General features: G+C 39.8%; 1 protein-coding gene across 16 annotated transcripts in view; it reads right to left on the reverse strand.

Moving 5' to 3' along the window:
• Positions 1-20,541, reverse strand: part of EPB41 (erythrocyte membrane protein band 4.1) — a 244,419-nt gene that overhangs the window by 100,570 nt on the left and 123,308 nt on the right. For all 16 annotated transcript variants that reach the window (XR_003309970.1, XM_031934452.1, XM_031934447.1 and 13 more), the window contains 3 exons: positions 12,992-13,034; positions 7,089-7,164; positions 4,412-4,630 (listed from right to left, as the gene is read on the reverse strand). Coding sequence is in view for 15 of the 16 variants with exons in the window: in XM_031934452.1 (XP_031790312.1) it covers positions 4,412-4,630; positions 7,089-7,164; positions 12,992-13,034 (338 nt within the window). In the remaining variant the exon portion in view is untranslated. The remainder of the gene's footprint in view (positions 1-4,411; positions 4,631-7,088; positions 7,165-12,991; positions 13,035-20,541) is intronic.

The raw sequence follows: 20,541 nt of genomic DNA on the forward strand, positions 1-20,541 counted from the left end.
TTTTTTTTTTTTTTTTTGAGACGGAGTCTCACTCTGTCGCCCAGGCTGGAGTGCAGTGGCGCGATCTCGGCTCACTACAAGCTCCGCCTCCCGGGTTTACGCCATTCTCTCCTGCCTCAGCCTCTCGAGTAGCTGGGACTACAGTCACCCGCCATCTCGCCCGGCTAGTTTTTTGTATTTTTAGTAGGGATGGGGTTTCACCGTGTAGACCAGGATGGTCTCGATCTCCTGACCTCGTGATCCACCTGTGTATTTTCAGTAGAGACGGGGTTTCGCCATATTGGCCAGGCTGGTCTCGAACTCCAGACCTTGTGATCTGCCTGCCTCGGCCTCCCAAAGTGCTGGGATTACAGGCATGAACCACTAGGCCTGGCCTAAAATATTCTTTTCTGGTATTACACTAAAACTTATCAATGGCAGTTTCTTAAAGATAATTTTCAATGTGAAATGTAGAAATTTATCAATGAACTTTTTGTACTGTTATATTAAAATCCATTGGTCTATCTCGCATTTTGAATCTTTTACCTGGGCATGATTTAACATTGTGCATTTCTAATCTGAAAAATACTTGTTCACCAAATTAGGAAAATCTTCCAAACCTTGATACAATATGTGTATAAAAAAATCACATTCATTAAAATTACCACCAACCTTAGCAGAAAAGTCTTTAAAAGCTGTCAAGATCATGGGGATATATAAAAGTTTTCCAAAATTGTAATTTTTACTGGAATGCTTCAATTTTGTCATTAGCAACAAATACTGTCAGTTGCTTTCCTAAAAGTAGTAGCTTATTTCATTTTTGAGAAAATGTATGTCAAATAACCAAGTCCGAATAATCATAGTTTGTCATTTTTTCAAGAAAACATGGTGTTTCACAGAAAAGATGGCCGCCGGGAGCAGCGGCTCACACCTGTAATCCCAGCACTTTGGGAGGCCGAGGCAGGCGGATCACAAGGTCAGGAGATCAAAACCATCCTGGCTAACATGGTGAAACCCCCATCTCTACTAAACATACAAAAAATTAGCTGGGCATGGTGGCGGGTGCTTGTAGTCCCAGCTACGTGGGAGGCTGAGGCAGGAGAATGGCATGAACCCGGGAGGCAGGGCTTGCAGTGAGCCAAGATCCTGCCACTGCACTCCAGCCTAGGCTACAGAGTGAGACTCCATCTCAAAAAAGAAAAAAAAAAAAAAGATGGCCAATTCAGCTCACAACTCAATTGCACAATCACAACTCACTTGCTTTTCCTTGAGACAACTGTCGTGCTTCAGTATGCAGCAGAAATGCTTTGTGTGTACTTCCTATCTAATCACACAGAATATTAAATAGAAGTGTATTCAAGACTTAATAAAATTCATACTTTTTGCTGCTTCATTAGGAAAATTCTAAGGTAAGCTGGCTTTCTTTTTAACTGCAAGTGTATGCTGGAGAACAATATAATGACTATTAGTACAGTTTGCCGTAACTGCCTTGATTTGTGCCCCACCCACTTCAACACAGTGAAGAAGGCAAATAACATCTTAGCATTATTACAAAAATAATTTTGACCTCATGGACCCCTTGAAAGAATCTTGAAGATCTCCAGGGTCTATAGACCACCCTTTGAGAACCGTTATCCTAACTCAAAGGGTGGTTATAAAGATTAAACGTGATGCTGTACATAAAGTGCTTATCATAGTATCTGGCATGTAAGAATAGATGCACAATAACTGGCTACTTATTATGATGATTATGTAACAATTCTATAAAGAAGAATCAAGCATTAGATGAGAGACTATAAGTCCTCTCAAACCTGAGACTCTATTATGATCAGATAACCATTAAAAGACTCATTAGGCTGGGCACAGAGGCTCATGTCTGTAGTCCTAGCACCTTGGAAGTCTTGAGGCCGGGAGTTTGAGACCAGCCTGGACCACATGGTGAGACTACCAGCTCTACAAAAAAATTTAAAAATTAGCTGGACATGTTAGCACACACCTATAGTCCTAGCTACTCAGAAGGCTGAGGTGAGATGATCACTTGAACCTAGGAGACTGAAGCTGCAGTGAGCTATGATCACACCACTGCACTCCACTCTAGGCAAGAGTGAGACTCCATCTCTCTTTAAAAAAAAAATCAGAGACAGATTTCAAGTATCAATCATAATCTGACATCATCATTTTCTGCGGTTCAGCTCTATGGCAGTAGTAAATATTTTCTTTTACTATTTTACTGATGCCCAAAGTTATATTATAATTAATAAAAAATATTTTTAAATTATTAGATAATAAAAATATTTCCCTACAGTATTGACATTCTAATTATTTTCTTTCCAGTACTTGCTTTTCTATGTATATATGCATATATTTTTTATATATCCATATATCTTTATATATATAAATGTTGAGAATCATAACCAGAATATAAATAAAAGTGCTGTAATCCTAGCACTTTGGGAGGCCAAGGCAGGTGGATCACGAGGTCAGGAGTTCAAGACCCGCCTGGCCAAGATGGTGAAACCCCGTCTCTACTAAAAATACAAAAAATTAGCCAGGAGTGATGGTGGGCACCTGTAATCCCAGCTACTCGGAGGCTAAGGCAGAGAACTGCTTGAACCCGGGAGGTGGAGGTTGCAGTGAGCCAAGATCGTGCCACTGCACTCCAGCCTTGCCAACAGACTGAGATTCCGTCTCAAAAATAAAAATAAAAATGAAAAATAAAAACAATAAAAATGTATTCAAAGAAATTGTACTGGTATTATATTCCAGTACCAATGTCTATAATCACTAAATATACCACTTTCAACTTGTTGATGATTATAACTTAAGCATGTCAAAAAAAAAAAAGACATGCTTAAGTTATAATCATCAACAAGTTGAAAGTGGTGTATTTAGTGATTATAGACATTGGTACTGGAATAAGTCCAAACTTAAAAAGCAAATGTGCAGTTCTCTTTGGAAATAGTGTGACCCCGAGAGATGGGTAACTCTTATAAAAGACTCCTGCTATGTGGGTTGTAGACTTTAAAGTCCTTAGTATGGTCCTCATGACTGAGGAACCTGAACCTACAGGGGTAATAACACACCTAGAATGGGACACCTTAAGTTACAACTCTCTCATTTGAAGCATCCCAATCCATGCAATCCTATTTAGCAGAACAAAATGGCTCAAAGGCTGGAAAAAATATTTTTTACTACCATGGCAAGCCTACCAACACCACTCTTTGGATTTCTCTTTGAGCAGTGTGATCCTTTGAAGCTTTGTAACCTAACTCATGCTAACATAACTCAGGGTACTAACTCAAGGCCAAGGTCAGACTTTCACATTAATATGCTAAGGCAGTTTATAGAACTAAGCTATAGCAAGTCACTCAAGTAACAATGAATGCATGGGTAGGAAGAAACACAAATTATTCTGGCACTTTAATATTAGCTAATATTTACTGAATTTTTTACCATGTGAAAGACATTGTGACATTGTATTCATTATTTTACACACATTACCTTTCAATGGTGTGATCTCAGCTCACTGCAGCCTTGACCTCCCAGGCTATCCTTCCACCTCAGCTACTTGCCACAGGTGTGCACCATCATGCCTGGCTAATTTTTAAATTATCTGTAGAGATGAGGTCTTGCTATGTTGCCCAGCTGGTCTCAAACACTTGGGTTCAAGTGATCCTCCTGCTTCGGCCTCCTAAAGTGCTAGGATTTCAGGTGTGAGCCATCACGCCCAGCCCACAACACCTTTTCTAAACCTAGCAGTCCCCCTATTTTCTCTGAGGCGATAATCTCCATCAGAAATACAAGAAACCTGAGGCTCAGAGAAGTTATAATTGAAAGACCTAAGCTCACAAGGTTGGAACCAAGGTCAAGATTTCAACCCAGCTCAGACTGACTGTAAACTCTTGCTCTTGATCACTTGATAACGCCCAATATTGCCAATCATTTTCATGTATAAAAGCAGTATAGTCGGTGAATAAAGACTTTTAAAAATACTTTCAAGAGTTTCATGGGCCCTCTGAAATCTATCCGTGTATAAAGATCTCAAATTAAAAACCCCTGCTCTAAGGATCTCAAGGTACCTAATGCAGCATAATAAGCTTCAAATCTGATAAAAAATAAAAGATAAGGAAACAAAAATAATAATAGCTGCCATTTGCTGAGCACTGGGCCAGCCACTGTGCTAAGTGCTTTACATATATTACTTCATTTAGTTTTCATCCTACAATGCAATGACCATTAATCTGATGAGAAAGTTTAGATTAAGAGAGGTTAAGTAACCTGTCCAAAGTCAAACAGTGGAGGAAACTGAGTTCACACTGACTCTTCCCGTGGCACCATGCTCCCTCTTAGGCAAACACTGAACCAATACCATGTTAAGTGTTTAAACTCATTGCCAAAACAAACACCGAACAAACCCTGTAGACATACTCACCTGTATGACTTATGCAGTTCCATGACCTTCTCTTCAAGTTCCTTGGTCTGATTCGGAGCCAGTTTAAAATCACTGACATAATCCACGCCATGGAGTTCTGGGTCATAGTCTCCCAGTTCAGACTGGATGGTGTAAGAACCTAATAATGCTAAGGTTGCAAAGGAACAGGGCAGCCGTCCTGCAACTATGTCCTGCCGAAGCTGAAGACATAAATAATATCTACAGCAAAAGAGAAAAAATGTTATGTCAGCAACAACAACAAAATATAGAGAGAGAAAAAGGAGAAAAGGGGAGAAAGAGAAAGGGAGAGAGAGAAAAAATAAGGAGACAAGAAAAAGCGATTAAGTAAATATGAGATAATATTAATAATTGTTTGATCTAGGTAGTGGGTATATGGTAGTTCATTGCACTATTATTTTTATCTTTCTGTGTGTTTAAAATTTTTCCATATTAAAACTTAAAAAAATACTGTAACTATATTGGACACATGTTTAGAAAGAGGAAAAGCTGGGGAAGTCTAAAGGAAGTAATGAAACTAATTTTTTTTTTTTAAGTATACTAAGTACCACAGATACATAAATTATCTCACCTAATCTTCACACACACACGCACACACACACACAAAACTTGTGAGGTGGGTATCATTGCCAGATTGTAGATGAGGAAGCAGCTCAGAAGCTTAGCGTGCTCGGTGTCAGGTAGTAATAAAGACTGGCTCCAAAACCAGGCCCTTTCTTTTCTGTCACATTGCTATGCCAAGTGTGCAGACATAGTCCTTCATATATAAAGATGACATTACTGACATATTTTCACTAGGATATAAACATTCTGGTGTATCTTCTCTCCAAGATGAGTTAAGTCGCATGCAGCCTTCTACATACTATTAGCCACCTTGTAAGACTAATTCCATCTGTGTGCTACACTGCTGGGAACTGCAGTTTGCAGTTAAAACAGTTCAGTCCAACAAACCAACTGAGTGCCTTACCACGGTTCAGACACTTTTCTCTCCGTCAGTGTAACGTTCGCCACCTATGGCCCTGACTTCCTTACCACGTGTTCTAATTGACTGAGTTGACCAATTCAGACTGTTTTACCAAACAGGAAAGTATTATTAAATTGACAATTCCTAAATTAATTAGAATCATATCTTTGCTTCTATTATAAGATAGTAAATAACATTTTGCTCTAATTAGTCACAACATACATGTTTTTTTAAATGTCCGAATAATGCCAAACAAGGCACACAAATTTTAAACTCCTCTAAAATGTAAATAATTAGGAAAGATTTTTAGAAATGTGTTTTATTTTATACATAAGCCTAGATGAAGAAAGATGATTAAGTAGCAACTCCAAAAGACAAATATTACTGTGAAAAAGAAATAACCAAAGGAATTTTTTAAGGCAGAGATCTGGCAACTCAACTTCAAGAATGTACTGAGGATGACTAGATGACAAATAATAAGAAAAAAATGGTATTGACTTTGTATAGAACTTAATAATCAGATTTTTAAAGAGGTTAGTCTATTCTCTTATTTGAGAGTATAGAAACTATCTAGGCCTAAAGACTAAATCTGCCTGGAATCAGACAGTTGGCAGCAAAATCAGAAATAGAAAGCAGTTACTCAACAACCAACAGTTTAATTTAACAGACATTTGCCAAGCATCTACTATGGATAAGACCCTACACAAGATGTCATGAATATAAATATGCACAGTAGTACTTTATAATATATTGATTTTCTATTTTCTTTTTTAGTTAGTATTTTTATAGAATCCAATAAAAGCCATTTTCTTAAGACATCAGTAGGCTATTTTTAAAGAGTACAAGATTTCATAAATTAGGTGGGCTCCAAGGAAGATTCAGTTCAGGGCATCAAGTACTTCATCAAATATTTTAAAAAGCAGATAGGAAGAAATAATAACACTTAGACTTTCAGTTTTTTTGATACCTATAAGAAGGGTGTGGTGGCTCAAGCCTGTAATACCAGCACTTTGGGAGGCCGAGGTGGGCGGATCACCTGAGGTTAGGAGTTTGAGACCAGCCTGGCCAACACGGTGAGAACCCGTCTCTACTAAAAATACAAAAAAAAAAAAAAAAAAAAATTAGCAGGGCGTGGTGGCACATGTCTGTAATCCCAGCTACTCAGCAGGCTGAGGTAAAAGAATCACTCGAACCCAGGAGGCTGAGGTTGCAGTGAGCCAGAATCGCGCCATTGCACTCCCGACTGGGAGAGAAGAGTGAGACTCCATCTCAAAAAACAAAAAACAACAACAAAAAGAAGGAACATGGTGGGAAAGCAGTATGAAAAGAGACCCCAAAAAATAAACAAAAAAAACCCAGTAGAGCCATTTTACCATGATATTTGTGTCTTGCCCTTTGGAGGGTGCTGGTAGGAGCCCTGCCCACAGCTTGGCATATCCATGATAAGCAAAGCCAGTTCCCCTGCCAATTTGCTGATATTTGTGATACAGGTCACAGATACTTAAGGCTTTTAGGTTCACTTATTTGCATGCCTGCCTTGAAGTGACCAGAAATTTTCAATCTTACACTGCTTAATATCATTATTTTTCTTCCATTCTGAATAGGGAATTAGCAGAGCTTATGGTGGTAAGAATTACTATCTCATCATATACATTACTATATGAAAAATTACATGTGTAACCATTACTTATTTACCTTGTTATGTCTTCTGTTAACTGTGCTGGGTCAGGTGGATAAAACTTTACGTTAAATGTAAAATTCCAAGGGACACCTATAAAAATAAACACAAAATAATTTAATATTTATACCTAAGTTTCTAATTGTTGGAAGTACTTCAAATTATTCAAACATTTCTCTTTTTCTTTGTCTTTTTTTTGAGACGGACTTTCGCTCTTGTTGCCCAGGCTGGAGTGCAGTGGCGTAATCTTGGCTCACCACAACCTCCGTCTCTCAGGTTCAAGAGATTCTTCTGTCTCAGCCTCCTGAGGAGCTGGGATTATAGGCATGCGCCACCATGCCCAGCTAATTTTGTATTTTTAGTAGAGATGGGGTTTCTCCATGTTGGTCAGGCCGGTCTCGAACTCCTGACCTCAGGCGATCTGCCTGCCTCGGCCTCCCAAAATGCTGGGATTACAGGCATGAGCCACCACACCTGGCCCCACGAACTCATACCATTCTTTCAACATTTTTGAAAGTCTGAAATTATGTCAAAAAATGTTTTAAAATTAATAACTGAAAAAAGCTGCTGACTGGGCATGGAGGCTCATGCCTGTAATCCCAGCATTTTGGGAGGTCGAGGCAGGTGGATCATGAGGTCAAGAGATCAAGACCATCCTGGCCAACATGGTGAAACCCCGTCTCTGCTAAAAAATACAAAAATTAGCTGGGCATGGTGGCGCATGACTGTAGTCCCAGCTACTCAAGAGGCTGAGGCAGGAGAATCACTTGAACCTGGGAGGCGGAGTTTGCAGTGAGCCGAGATCATGCCACTGTACTCCAGACTGGCATCAGAGCAAGGCTCTGTCTCAAAAAAAAAAAAAAAAAAAATTGCTGCCTTCTAAGGACACAGGAAACCAAGAACTCCTACATAATATTGGTGGGGATGTATAAACTGTCACAAACAATTTAAAAGAGAGCAATTTGGCAATATCTTATTGTAAAGATGAAAATAAACATAACCCATAATCTAGCAATTGTTTCTTCCAAGTACATTTCCTAAATCAGTATTTTTTACACTGTGGATCATGATCTGTTGTGAAATCAGTTTAGTGGGGTAAAAGGTCAGCATTCAAAACATGAAATGGAATGCAAAAGAAGAAATAAGGATGTCACTCATATCATTCACAGTAAAAATTAAGAATTATTGGCTAGGTGCAGTGGCTCACGCTTGTAATCCCAGCATTTTGGGAGGCTGAGGCAGGTGGATCGCTTGAGCTCATGAGTTGGAGACCAGCCTGGGCAACATGGTGAAGCCCAGTATCTACAAAAAAAAAAAAAAAAAGCTAGGCCTGGTGGCACGTGCCTGTATTCCCAACTACTCAAGAGGCTGAGGTGGGAGGATGGTTTGAGCCTGGGAGGTAGAGGTTGCAGTGAGCCATGATCAAGCCACTGCACTCCAGCTGGGGCAACAGAGCCAGACTGTGTCTCAAAAAAAAAAAAATTGCTTGTTAAATTTTCTTTTTCTTTTCTTTTCTTTTCTTTTTTTGAAATGGAGTCTTGCTCTTGTTGCCCAGGCTGGAGTGCAATGGTGTGATCTCGGCTCACTGCAACCTCCACCTCTCAGGTTCAAGCAGTTCTCCTCCCTCAGCCGCCCCAGTAGCTGGGATTACAGGCGCATGCCACCACACCTGGCTAATTTTGTATTTTTAGTAGAGACGCGGTTTCACCATATTGGTCAGGCTGGTCTCAAACTCCCGACCTCAGGTGATCTGCCTGCCTTGGCCTCCCAAAGTGCTGGGATTACAGGCGTGAGCCACTGCGCCCGGCAAAGTTTCTTTTTCAACAGGGAGGAATTACAAAAATTACTTTGAGTAAGAAAAGGAAAATGCACATGATTACCTGTTACATAATTCAATTTACACAATGTTCAAAAAGATAAAACAAAACATTATATTTTTAGGTATACATTCATAGATAATAAAAAGCATTTCGAAAAATTCAAAGGAATCATTAACACAAAATTCTGGACAGTAGTGACCTCTGCAGGGAAAGAAGAGAAGGAAGGAAAAGACATGGGTTATATTTTAAGACATAATTTGTAGAAATTATGTATCAGTAACTTACAATATATATAGAAGGTATACAGATTTCTTGCTTTTGCTCTGTACTATTCCAAAAAGGAAGAGTGATCTTTCTTTCTTTCTTTTTTTTTTTTTTGAGATGGAGTCTTGCACTGTCTCTTGGGCTGGAGTACAATGGCATCATCTTGGCTCACTGCAACCTCCGCCTCCCGGGTTCAATTGATTCTCCAGCCTCAGCCTCCTGAGTAGCTAGGATTACAGGCATGTGCCACCACGCCCGGTTAATTTTTTGTATTTTTAGTAGAGATGGGGTTTCACTATGTTGGCCAGGCTGGTCTCAAACTCCTGACCTCGTGATCCACCCTCCTTGGCCTCCCAAAGTGCTGGGATTACAGGCATGAGCCACCATGCCCATCCAGGAAGGGTGATCTTTCTTATCCAGAACCAAGAGAATAATCAAAGCTAAAAATTAAGCTAGGAGGAAGAAGAGATTGACAAACCTCAGAAAAAGGTCCAAACGGGTAAGGCTGGGTCTGAGGGAGATTTAAAAAAAAACAGACAAAGCGATACTACAGGTATGTAAGTATGGATATATGAAAAAATATATATATAAAATGGATTGAAAGGTATCACCTCAAATTCATAACAATAGATTTCTATGGATAGGGAGAGAAGGAGATGGGACTGAGAGGAAAACAGACAAATCTTACCTGTACTGTTCTATTTTTAATAAAAAATGTTAATTCTGCAATAGATAAATGTCATTCTTCTATTTTCTGTATTTTTTGAAATACGGAAAAAATTTTATTGTTGAATATCTATAACAATTTTTTTTTCTTTTTTTTGAGACAGATTTGCTTGGTCGCCCAGGCTGGAGTGCAGTGGCGCGATCTTGGCTCACTGCAAGCTCCACGTCCCAGGTTCATGCCATTCTGCTGCCTCAGCCTCCCAAGTAGCTGGAATTACAGGTGCCTGCCACCACACTCAGCTAATTTTTGCATTTTAAGTAGAGATAGGGTTTCACCATGTTGGCCAGGCTACTCTTGAACTCCTGACCTCAGGTGATCCGCCTGCCTTGGCCCTGCAAAGTGCTGGGATTACAGGCGTGAGCTACCGCGACCGGCCATATACTTGTGTTTTTAAAATGTAAAATTTTTATGTGCCTAGAAAAAAATATTGCAGATTATATCAGTTTAACAGTGATTGTATCCAGAGGACAGGATTTAGAGGACTCTTACATTCTTCATGATAATTTCCTATAATGTTTAAATTTCTTACAATGGGTATATATCACCTGCGTGATTAAAAAAAAAAAAAAAAAGGGCTGGGCATGGTGGCTCACGCCTGTAATCCCAACACTTTGGGAGGCCAAGGGGGGTGGATCACCTGAGGTCAGGGGTTCCAAACCATCCTGGCCAACATGGCAAAACCCTGTCTCTACTAAAAAGAATACAAAATTAGCCGGGCATGGTGGCACATGCCTGTAATCCCAGCTACTTGGGAGGCTGAGGCAGGAGAATCGTTTGAACCTGGGAGGTGGAGGTTGCAGTGAGCCGAAATCACACCACTGTACTCCAGCCTGGGCAACAAGAACAAAACTCCGTCTCAAAACAAACAAACAAAAAACAAAAACAAAACAAACAAAAAAAACTTAAACTCCCACCTTTGCAATAAATGTCATTCTTCCCTTTGTCTTAAAAAAAAGTTTACAATTTGATTCTCTATTAAAGTTTTTGTAAGGGACATGGTTTTTTTTGTTATTGTTTTTTGGGTTTTTTCCCCCCATGTTGAAGAAAGTGTTTTTATTATTCCGTAATTTTTTTTTTTTGAGATGGAGTCTCCAGGCTGGAGTGCAGTGGCACGATCTCGGCTCACTGCAGCCTCCGACTCCCTGGTTCAAGCAATTCTCCTGCCTCAGCCTCCCATGTGCCACCACATCCAGCTAATTTTTGTATTTTTAGTAGAGACAGGGTTTCACCATGTTGGCCAGGATGGTATAATTTTTTTTAACTGAAAAATATTAAGGTTCCTTTTCTTAGCAAGATTTTTTTTTAAATACCCAGGAAGATAATCCACTAGATATGCTTTTTTACTCATCATAAACTCTGTTAACTTTTTCTCCTAAAGAATCTTCTTGTATAATCATATGTTCCTAATATTTCATATTAAAAGTATTTTCATTGAAAGGGGCAAGGAGTTACATTTTTCTTGTGGTGTCTCAAATATTCTAAATATTTGTTTGCTCTGACTTGCATTTTAAAACAACCTTTTTTTTTTTTTTTTTTTTTGAGACGGAGTCTCGCTCTCTGGAGTGCAGTGGCCGGATCTCAGCTCCCTGCAAGCTCCGCCTCCTGGGTTCACGCCATTCTCCTGCCTCAGCCTCCCGAGTAGCTGGGACTACAGGCGCCTGCCACCTCGCCCGGCTACTTTTTTGTATTTTTTTTTTTTTTTTTAGTAGAGATGGGGTTTCACTGTGTTAGCCAGGATGGTCTTGATCTCCTGACCTCGTGATCCGCCCGTCTCGGCCTCCCAAAGTGCTGGGATTACAGGCTTGAGCCACCGCGCCCGGCCAAAACAAGCTTTTTATAGGTGGAAAGCAAACATAGAGTTATCAGTCTCAAAGAGTGTTTTGTTTCTTCACTTAAGAAAACTAAACAATTACAAACAGGGTCTAAAGAAAAACATTTCACCGTAACAAAAGTGTTTTCTTCTAAGAAACAAATGAAAAGCAAAGTTTGTTTTCAGGTAGTGTTAAAACTTACTAATCATGATAAATAACAACTATTGCACTTCCTGGAAGTTTCTTCAAAACTAAACTAAAAGGACAGGCAGTTTTAATTAGCCATTGGGCCTGGGACTGCAAAATACTAATCTATACTTTTTTCTTTCTTTCTTTTTTTTTTTTTGAGACGGAGTCTCGCTCTGTCGTCCAGGCTGGAGTGCAGTGGCCAGATCTCAGCTCACTGCAAGCTCCGCCTCCCGGGTTCCTGCTATTCTCCTGCCTCAGCCTCCGGAGTAGCTGGGACTACAGGCGCCCGCCACCGCGCCCGGCTAGTTTTTTTTTTTTTTTTTTTTTTTTGTAGTTTTTAGTAGAGACGGGGTTTCACCGTGTTAACCAGGATGGTCTCAATCTCCTGACCTCGTGATCCGCCCGTCTCGGCCTCCCAAAGTGCTGGGATTACAGGCTTGAGCCACCTCACCGGGCCATCTATATTTTTTTCAATCCAGAAATATTTATCCCAGGATACCAGTCGGATCAGGGTGTAAAGCGGGACCATACATTAGAGTTACAGGTAGGAGCAAAGCCAATATGTCAGAAGGGTCAGTAGCAAGCAATTCTTGTCCTTCCATTCTTTTTTTCTTCCACAGTCCTTTATACTACAGTTTAGAAGAGGACTGTTAAAAGGGATGAAAACAACCATAAAGAGGAAAACATAAAATTTTAATGCAATAGTTCAGAACAATTTAAAAGGAATAGGACACGGCAGCAAACTCCCAGAAGGCAACTGTAGTTTCAGTCACTACCATTTTGAGAACTGACTCCCATATCCTTTTTCTTTTCTAATCTTTGTTCTTTTCCACCTTCTGTTACTCTCAACTCTTCCTATCTTCCCCAGCTTTGCCCAGTTGTAAAAAAAAAAAATCAACAAAATCTGACCTACATCTCAATAGTATCCACCTCTGCTATATTTTTCTATTATGGAATCTCCTCCTTCCAGGAGAAGGCTTTATCTCGATTTCAAAGCAATCTGCAGTAGTCAGGATTCTAAAGTGACTGACTCACAGCCAGAAATGGTTGGAAATCCTCTGACCTACTAAAAGAAAGAAAGAACTATAAAAAGAGCTATATCCACTTACCACGAACCTGCTTTTTTATTTCTTTGGCGGAATCCAGCCACGTCTGTAAAAAGGAGAAAAGGCATTCACACAGAGCTCCAAAACACATAAACAACAGGGTACTGGAAGCTGGATCACTGACTATCTTCACATAGTGCCTCCAGATCAGCCTGCATTTCCTTTGATAGTCTTTGCATTAATTTCACAAAGCATAGTGATTTTGAGCAGACAAAAAGGGACCCCGACATTTGGGCTGAATATTAGCTCCACTACTTCCTGGCTGAGTGACTTTAGGAAATCTGTACCTCAGTTTTCTCATCTATAAAATGAGATATTGGTAGTACTGCCTACTTCATAGTGTTACTGTGAAGATAAAATGAGTTAATACATGTAAATACATTAGTAAACAGCAAAAGCTAAGTAAGCTTTGGTTATTTATATTAGTGTATAAAGACTAGTAGATAGCTATAACCAGAATTAATTGACAGCATCCACATTTTATTTTCTTCTCCAACCCTGACCTTTGGTCACCTTCAAGTTTTTTCTTTTCTTTTTTTGAGAAGGAGTCTCGCTCTGTCACCCTAGCTAGAGTGCACTGGCACAATCTCAGCTCACTGCAACCTCTGCCTTGCAGATTCAAGCAAGTCTCCTGACTCAGCCTCCCAAGTAGCTGGGATTACAGGCGCTCGCCACCATGCCTGGCTAATTTTTGTATTTTTAGTACAGATGGGGTTTTGCCAAACATGTTGGCCAAGCTGGTCTCAAATTCTTTTTTTGTTTCTTTTTTTTTTTTTGAGTCAGAGCTTCACTCTTGTCACCCTGGCTGGAGTGCAATGGTACAATCTCAATCTCAGCCCACGGCAACTTCTGCCTCCCAGGTTCAAGTGATTCTCCTGCCTCCACCTCCCAAGTAGCTGGGATTACAGGTGCGTGCCACCATGCCCAGATAATTTTTGTATTTTAAGTAGAGATGGGGTTTCACCATGTTGGTCAGGCTGGTCTCCAACTCCTGACCTCAGGTGATCCACCCGGCTCGGCCTCCCAAAGTGCTGGGATTACAGACATAAGCCACTGCGCCTGGCCAAAGTTTTCTGTATCAGCACAGTATTCAGTACATGGCTTGTGCCCAGTTTACTGAATGAATAAATATTTTGTTTTCCCAAACTACTCTTGCCCACGCCAATGTTGTCCTTCACTATTCTCCCACTCCACTTAGAATCAGCACACCACTAGGCTAGGGCTCCTCAACCCATGGTGGACCATGCAAAATAAGGGCACTGGGAAAGAACCTCACCATTAACATTGTTCATAGATCCCTTTGAGAAATGTTTAAAGACAGAAATTTCTAAATTTCTAGAAATGTTTAAAACATTTTAGTGGAATATAAGATACATATCAAAAAGTACATAAAACATAAGTATAAAGATCAATAAAATATCAATGTGAACATACAAGAATTATAACATTACTAGCACCTCAGGAACCCCTTTCTTGCCTCTTCCTAATCCCTCCCCTTCCCTTGTCCAAATATTTAAAATTGAATTTTAGTGGCATTTTATTTATTTATTTAGATAGGATCTCGCTCTGTGGCCCAGGCTGGAGTTTAGTGATGCAGTCTTGGATCTCTGCAACCTCCACCTCCCGGGTTCAAGCAATTCTCCTGCCTCAGCCTCCCGAGTAGCTGGGATTACAGGCGACCACCACCATGGCTGGCTTATTTTTTTGTATGTTTAGTAGAGATGGGGTTTCACCATGTTGGCCAGGCTGGTCTCAAACTCCTGATCTCAAGTGATCTGCCCACCTCGGCCTCCCAAAGTGCTGAGATTACAGGTGTCAGCCCCCGCACCCAGAGACAGTGGTATTTAGAAAAAAGGAGTAAGATGTCCCCCTCCTCACCCTCTACCAACAAGGGCAGAGCATATGGTGACCATACCATTTGCCCTACTGAAGGAATGGGCTTGAACACATTTCTTAAATTGATTATATACTACTTTGACTATTATATAATCATTACAACAGACAATAAACGTAAGAGGACTAGTTTTCTTTTATACTCCCACCACAATTAAACCAGAACATTAATATACATAAATAAATGCCACATAGTATTAAATTATTCTAAGGTATAAAAATAAGCACATACTTGCTTAAGCCCTGTCAGAAAGGGGTGACCTGGGTGTTTTCTCCTTAGTCTTTCATTTACACTAAAGAAAGTTTTGGCCGGGCGCGGTGGCTCAAGCCTGTAATCCCAGCACTTTGGGAGGCCGAGACGGGCGGATCACGAGGTCAGGAGATCCAGACCATCCTGGCTAACACGGTGAAACCCCGTCTCTACTAAAAAATACAAAAAACTAGCCGGGCGAGGTGGCGGGCGCCTGTAGTCCAAGCTACTCGGGAGGCTGAGGCAGGAGAATGGCGTAAACCCGGGAGGCGGAGCTTGCAGGGAGCTGAGATCCGGCCACTGCACTCCAGCCTGGGCCACAGAGCGAGACTCTGTCTCAAAAAAAAAAAAAAGAAAAGAAAGTTTTAAAAAAGTTGCTGTATTTTCAAACGCAAAGAAAGACTTTAAAAGCATCAACTGAGTTTCATGAAACCTCTGAGAACCTTGGTTTACACCACGCAATCCAGAACTACTACCACTTTTTACCACTTTGGAGTAGATATTTCTTACCATAGAGGACTCCATGTTTTCCATTATTTTAAGAGAATCTCCCTAGGTAAGCTGAAGCTGCCAAGTTCCTTCCAGGGATTCTATGAGCCATTCTGAGTCTGTGCTAGAATTTCTACTAACTTGACGTAGGGAAGGCAAATCCAGTTTTGTGTCAATCATATAAAGACTGCAGGGTATAAGCTACTATGTAGAATAAATTGTTATTGCTTCAATTATCTGCACCTCCAAATCAAAATAAAAAACAAAATCTTCTGGAGATAATAAAAATCAATGTGTAAAAGAACAGGTACTTTTATGCTCAATTTACATTGTTGAATTCCTAGCATTTTAGTTAGCCAACAAATATTTGAGGAATGCTTCCATGTGCTAGGCACTGTGGTTACAAAAAAAAAAAGAAAGAAAGAAAGATTGAAAACTAGCACTGGTCCTCAGGGAGCTGTCATTCTAATCAGGAGGCAAAAAGAGAACAATCAGTTTGTTCGAGGTGTGATAATTACAATGATAAAAATATGTGCTAGTGCTATGATAGAGCACAGGGTATTCTGAGAGCACAGAGGACATGCACCAAAATGGTTTAAAAGTCAGTTAGGAAATGTTTCTTAATAGAATGTCTGGGGGATCTAAATGGAGTCTTGAAGGACAAATGAGTTAGCCAGGCAAAGAAGAAAAGGAAGTAATTAGAAAGGCACAAAAGTATAAAAGTGACTGCAATACACCTGAGTTGTTGCATATGGTTCAGCATAGCTGGACCATAGAGGCAAAGAGGAGAGATGTAAAACTGAAAAGAACAGTAAGGACCAGATATGGAGGGAGATTATTCCATGCTAAGAACTTAGACTTTATCAAGTTCTTAGCAAGCAGGAGTCATAGAAGGATTTAAAATAAAGGAGTGACATCAATTAGAGAAAGCATGATTGTAGCCAGGGGGACCAAAAAAGACACTGTTGTTCAGAGTGATAACTGTGGCCCAGCAGAGGATAATGGTTAAGGGTACAGGCTTTGAAGTCACACAGTCTTGAATTCCAATCCTGCCTCACCCTCTCTACTATTTAGCAGCTGTGTAACTTTATATAAGACAGTGTTTCTGAGCCTCAATTTTCTCATATGTATAATTGGGATAAAACTATCATCCTCACAGAGTTATTGTGGGTTAAATTATTTGATGTATACTAAAAGCACATAGCCAGTATTCAATAAATGGTACTGATATTGATAATCAAAAGGGTCTGATGGAATAAAGTCTATGGGACAGAGGAAAAAAAAATCAGGAGTTAAAGCTATTAGGATTTGTGACTAAGTAAATGGGATGTAGGGGAAGGGTGGGCTCATGATGAGAGTTGGTAAGGTATAGTGGTAAAGAATAATTCTCAAGTTGCTGGCTTGGGCAACTGGGTGGATGTGGCACTATTCACTAAAACAGGAAATAAAGGAAAATGAACAAATGTTATAAAAAAGAAAAAATAGCAACAACAAGAAACAACCTACATGTACACCAAACAGCTGAATGAATAAATTATAGAATAATTTAAATAGGTATATGTTTAAAGTATCTTTGGAAATCCAAGTGGAATATTTCAATAGAAAGCTGTATAAGCAGGTCTGGCACTCAGAAAAGAAATTTGGGCCAGATATACATTTGGACACCTTCCTCATGTAGGTGGTAGATGAACCCATTAAAGAAGATTTAAAAATCACCCAAGGAGTATGTATTAGAGTGAAAATAAAGGGGAACACTTGGGGAACCCTTACATTTAAGGGATAGAGAGAGAACAAAGAGCTGAGAAGTAAATTGAGGAGAAGAGACTACAGTGGTAGGAGAAAGACAGGAAAGGCTGGTATCACAGTATCTAAAGGAATAGGAAGTTTCAAGGAGGGAGTAATTAAGATCATCAATACTGCAAAATGGACAAGTAACATGAGGATAAAAAATGTCAGATTTATCTTGGTAAGAGCAGTTTCAGCAGAGCAATAAGGGAAGAAATCAAAATACAATGAGTTATATCAAGTGCAGATGAGAACATGGCACAGCTGAAACTTTCGCTCATTACTTGTGAGAGTGTAAACTGGTAAAACCACTACAGAAAACTGTTCAATAGTATCACTAAAGCTGAACATATGCCTTCTCTAAAATCCGTCAGTCTCACACCTAGGAACATGTCCAACAGAAACGGTTAGTGTAAGATGTATACCAAAAGGCACCTGTAAGAATGTTCCTAGCAGAAGTATTCATAAAAGCCCCAAACTGTAAACAAGCCAAATGTCTATCAGTAGTAGAGTACATAAAGTGTGGTGTAGTCAAACAATGAAATATTATATTACACAGTAACGAGGCCAGGAGGCTGAAGCAGGAGGATCGCTTGAGCCAGGGAGGTGGAGGTTGCAGTGAGTCAAGATTGTACCACTGCACTCCAGCCTGGACAACAGAGTGAGACCCTGTCTCAAAAAAAAAAAAAAAATTATACAGTAATGAAAATGAACTATTGCTATTTAAAACAGCATGAATGAATCTCAAAAACATCATAATGAATGAAACCAAAGAAACCTGACCTAAGAGAAGACACTGTATGATTTTATTTATGCAAAGTATAAAAACAGGCAAAAGTGATTGATGGTGCTAGACATCAGGATGAAGTAACTTTTTTTTTTTTTTTTTTAATTTTGTGATAGGGTCTTACTCTGTTACCCAGGTTGGAGTGCAGTGGCACAATCTCGGCTCACTGCAACCTCCACCTCTCCGGCTCAAGCAATCCTCCCACCTCTGCCTCCTGAGTAGCTGGGACTACAGGTGCTCACCACCACACTTGGCTAATTTTTTTGTATTTGTAGAGACAGAGTTTCACTATGTTGCCCAGGCAGGAGGAAGAAGTTACTTTTGACGGGGAGTGGGGAGGAGTAACAACAGATAAAGGGTTGGAGGTAGTGACTGGAAGGGACACAATAGGGGATTTTAGAGTTCTGGTAATGTTCATTTTTCTTATCTTGGAGGCGTTTACAAAGATGTGTTCACTTTTTAAAAATTCTCTGGCCAGGCGCAATGGCTCATGCCTGTAATCCCAGCACTTTGGGAAGTCGAGGCGAGCGGATCACGAGGTCAGGAGATCAAGACCATCACGGCTAACACAGTGAAGCCCCATCTCTACTAAAAACACAAAAAATTAGCTGGGCGTGGTGGTGGGTGCCTGTAGTCCCAGCTACTTGGGAGGCTGAGGCAGGAGAACAGCGTGAACCCGGGAGGCAGAGCTTGCAGTGAGCCAAGATCGAGCCACTGCGCTCTAGGCTGGGTGACAGAGCAAGACTCCATCTCAAAAAAAAAAAAATTATTTGGGATATATATGTATGATTTACACCTTTCTTGTGTTATGTTAAACTAATATGCAGTAAGGAAATAGAGAATAATATATATAAACCAATTTCTCAAAGAGTATGGTTACAGCATGGAAAAAAGGGTTAGAGCTACAGAAAAAAAAGCAGGATCTTCAGATGTCCCCTAAAATAGCAATTCTGAATAATCTAGTTCTATCTGAATATTTTCACTGGTATGGATTCTTTTTGAAGAGTCCATTTTATCAATCATATCTCGAGAATTAAATATATTAACATTTTAAGCAGAATTTAAGCTTGTGCATTAAAAAGAATTACATTCCTTCTCTGGCTTAAAAAACAAGTTTCCAAATAATATAGAGATGAAGAGTAGCAAAATCCTGATACAGATACTCATTCATTCAACTGAAGTATTACCTGTCTCCCATGGGTTCTTCTTTCAAAACACCTTCTCACAAGTGGTTTCTTCTACTTGAAATACTCTCTCCCTATTTCTTCATCTGGAAGATTCCTGACTGTCTCTTATAATTCATATCTGTTATTACCTTCTCCAGAAAAACACTTCTGACTCCCCATCTATGTGGGTGTCCATCTTACTGCTATTGCCTAGTCAGTTTGGGAGCTCCATGAGGAAAGAGACTGTCTTTTATAGCTCTGCCCAGCACAAGGCAGATACTATCTGAACAACAAATGTTTATGAATGAATGAACAAAGAATAGATGAATGATGCTACTGAAGTAAACCAGGATAGATTAATAAAGTTTCAACTAGAGAGATGGCGTTTAAAGAGGTAAAATGAATAGGAGCAGATATAGTTTGGATGTGTATCCCCACCCAAATCTCATGTCAAATTGTAATCCCTAGTGTTGGAGGTGGTGCTTGGTGGGAGATGACTGGATCATGGGGGCAGATTTCCCCCTTTGCTGTTGTTCTCGTGATAACAGTTCTCACAAGATCTGGTTGTTTGAAAGTATGTAGCATCCCACCCCCTCTTCCTCCTGCTCTGGCCACGTATAAGACGTGCCAGCTTCCCCTTAGTCTTCTGCCATGATTCTAAGTTTCCTAAGGCTTCTCCAGAAACTGATGCCACCATGCTTCCTGTACAGCCTGCAGAACCATGAGCCAATTAAACCTTTTTTCTTTATAAATTACCTAGTCAGGTATTTCTTTATAGCAGTGCAAGAACAGACTAACACAGGAGCCTTTCATATCTTTTGCAGCATTTACAACCTTAGGTCATAATGTTTTAAAAAAAGAACTCCATTCCCTGAGTTAGTCATCAACTACCCTTACATGGAGGTCCTAAAACCCCCACACATACACATAAGAGATCTATACAAATCCTTGTCATTTGAGGTAAAAGACTTTTCTACAGCTCCAGAAGTCTACCTGTCTTAACTCAAGGAATAACAATTATCTATGCTGCTGTTAGGATGTTGACTTCAAATCACTGCTCCAAGATATGTTATAGAAACTCTAGAGCACAGGTAATTCTAGGTCTCATTCTTTAAGTACTAAGCTAACACAGAAATAATAATAATAATAATAATAATAATAATAATAATAATAATAATAATAA

Source organism: Piliocolobus tephrosceles, chromosome 1 (assembly GCF_002776525.5).
Source record: "Piliocolobus tephrosceles isolate RC106 chromosome 1, ASM277652v3, whole genome shotgun sequence".
Lineage (NCBI taxonomy): Eukaryota > Metazoa > Chordata > Mammalia > Primates > Cercopithecidae > Piliocolobus > Piliocolobus tephrosceles.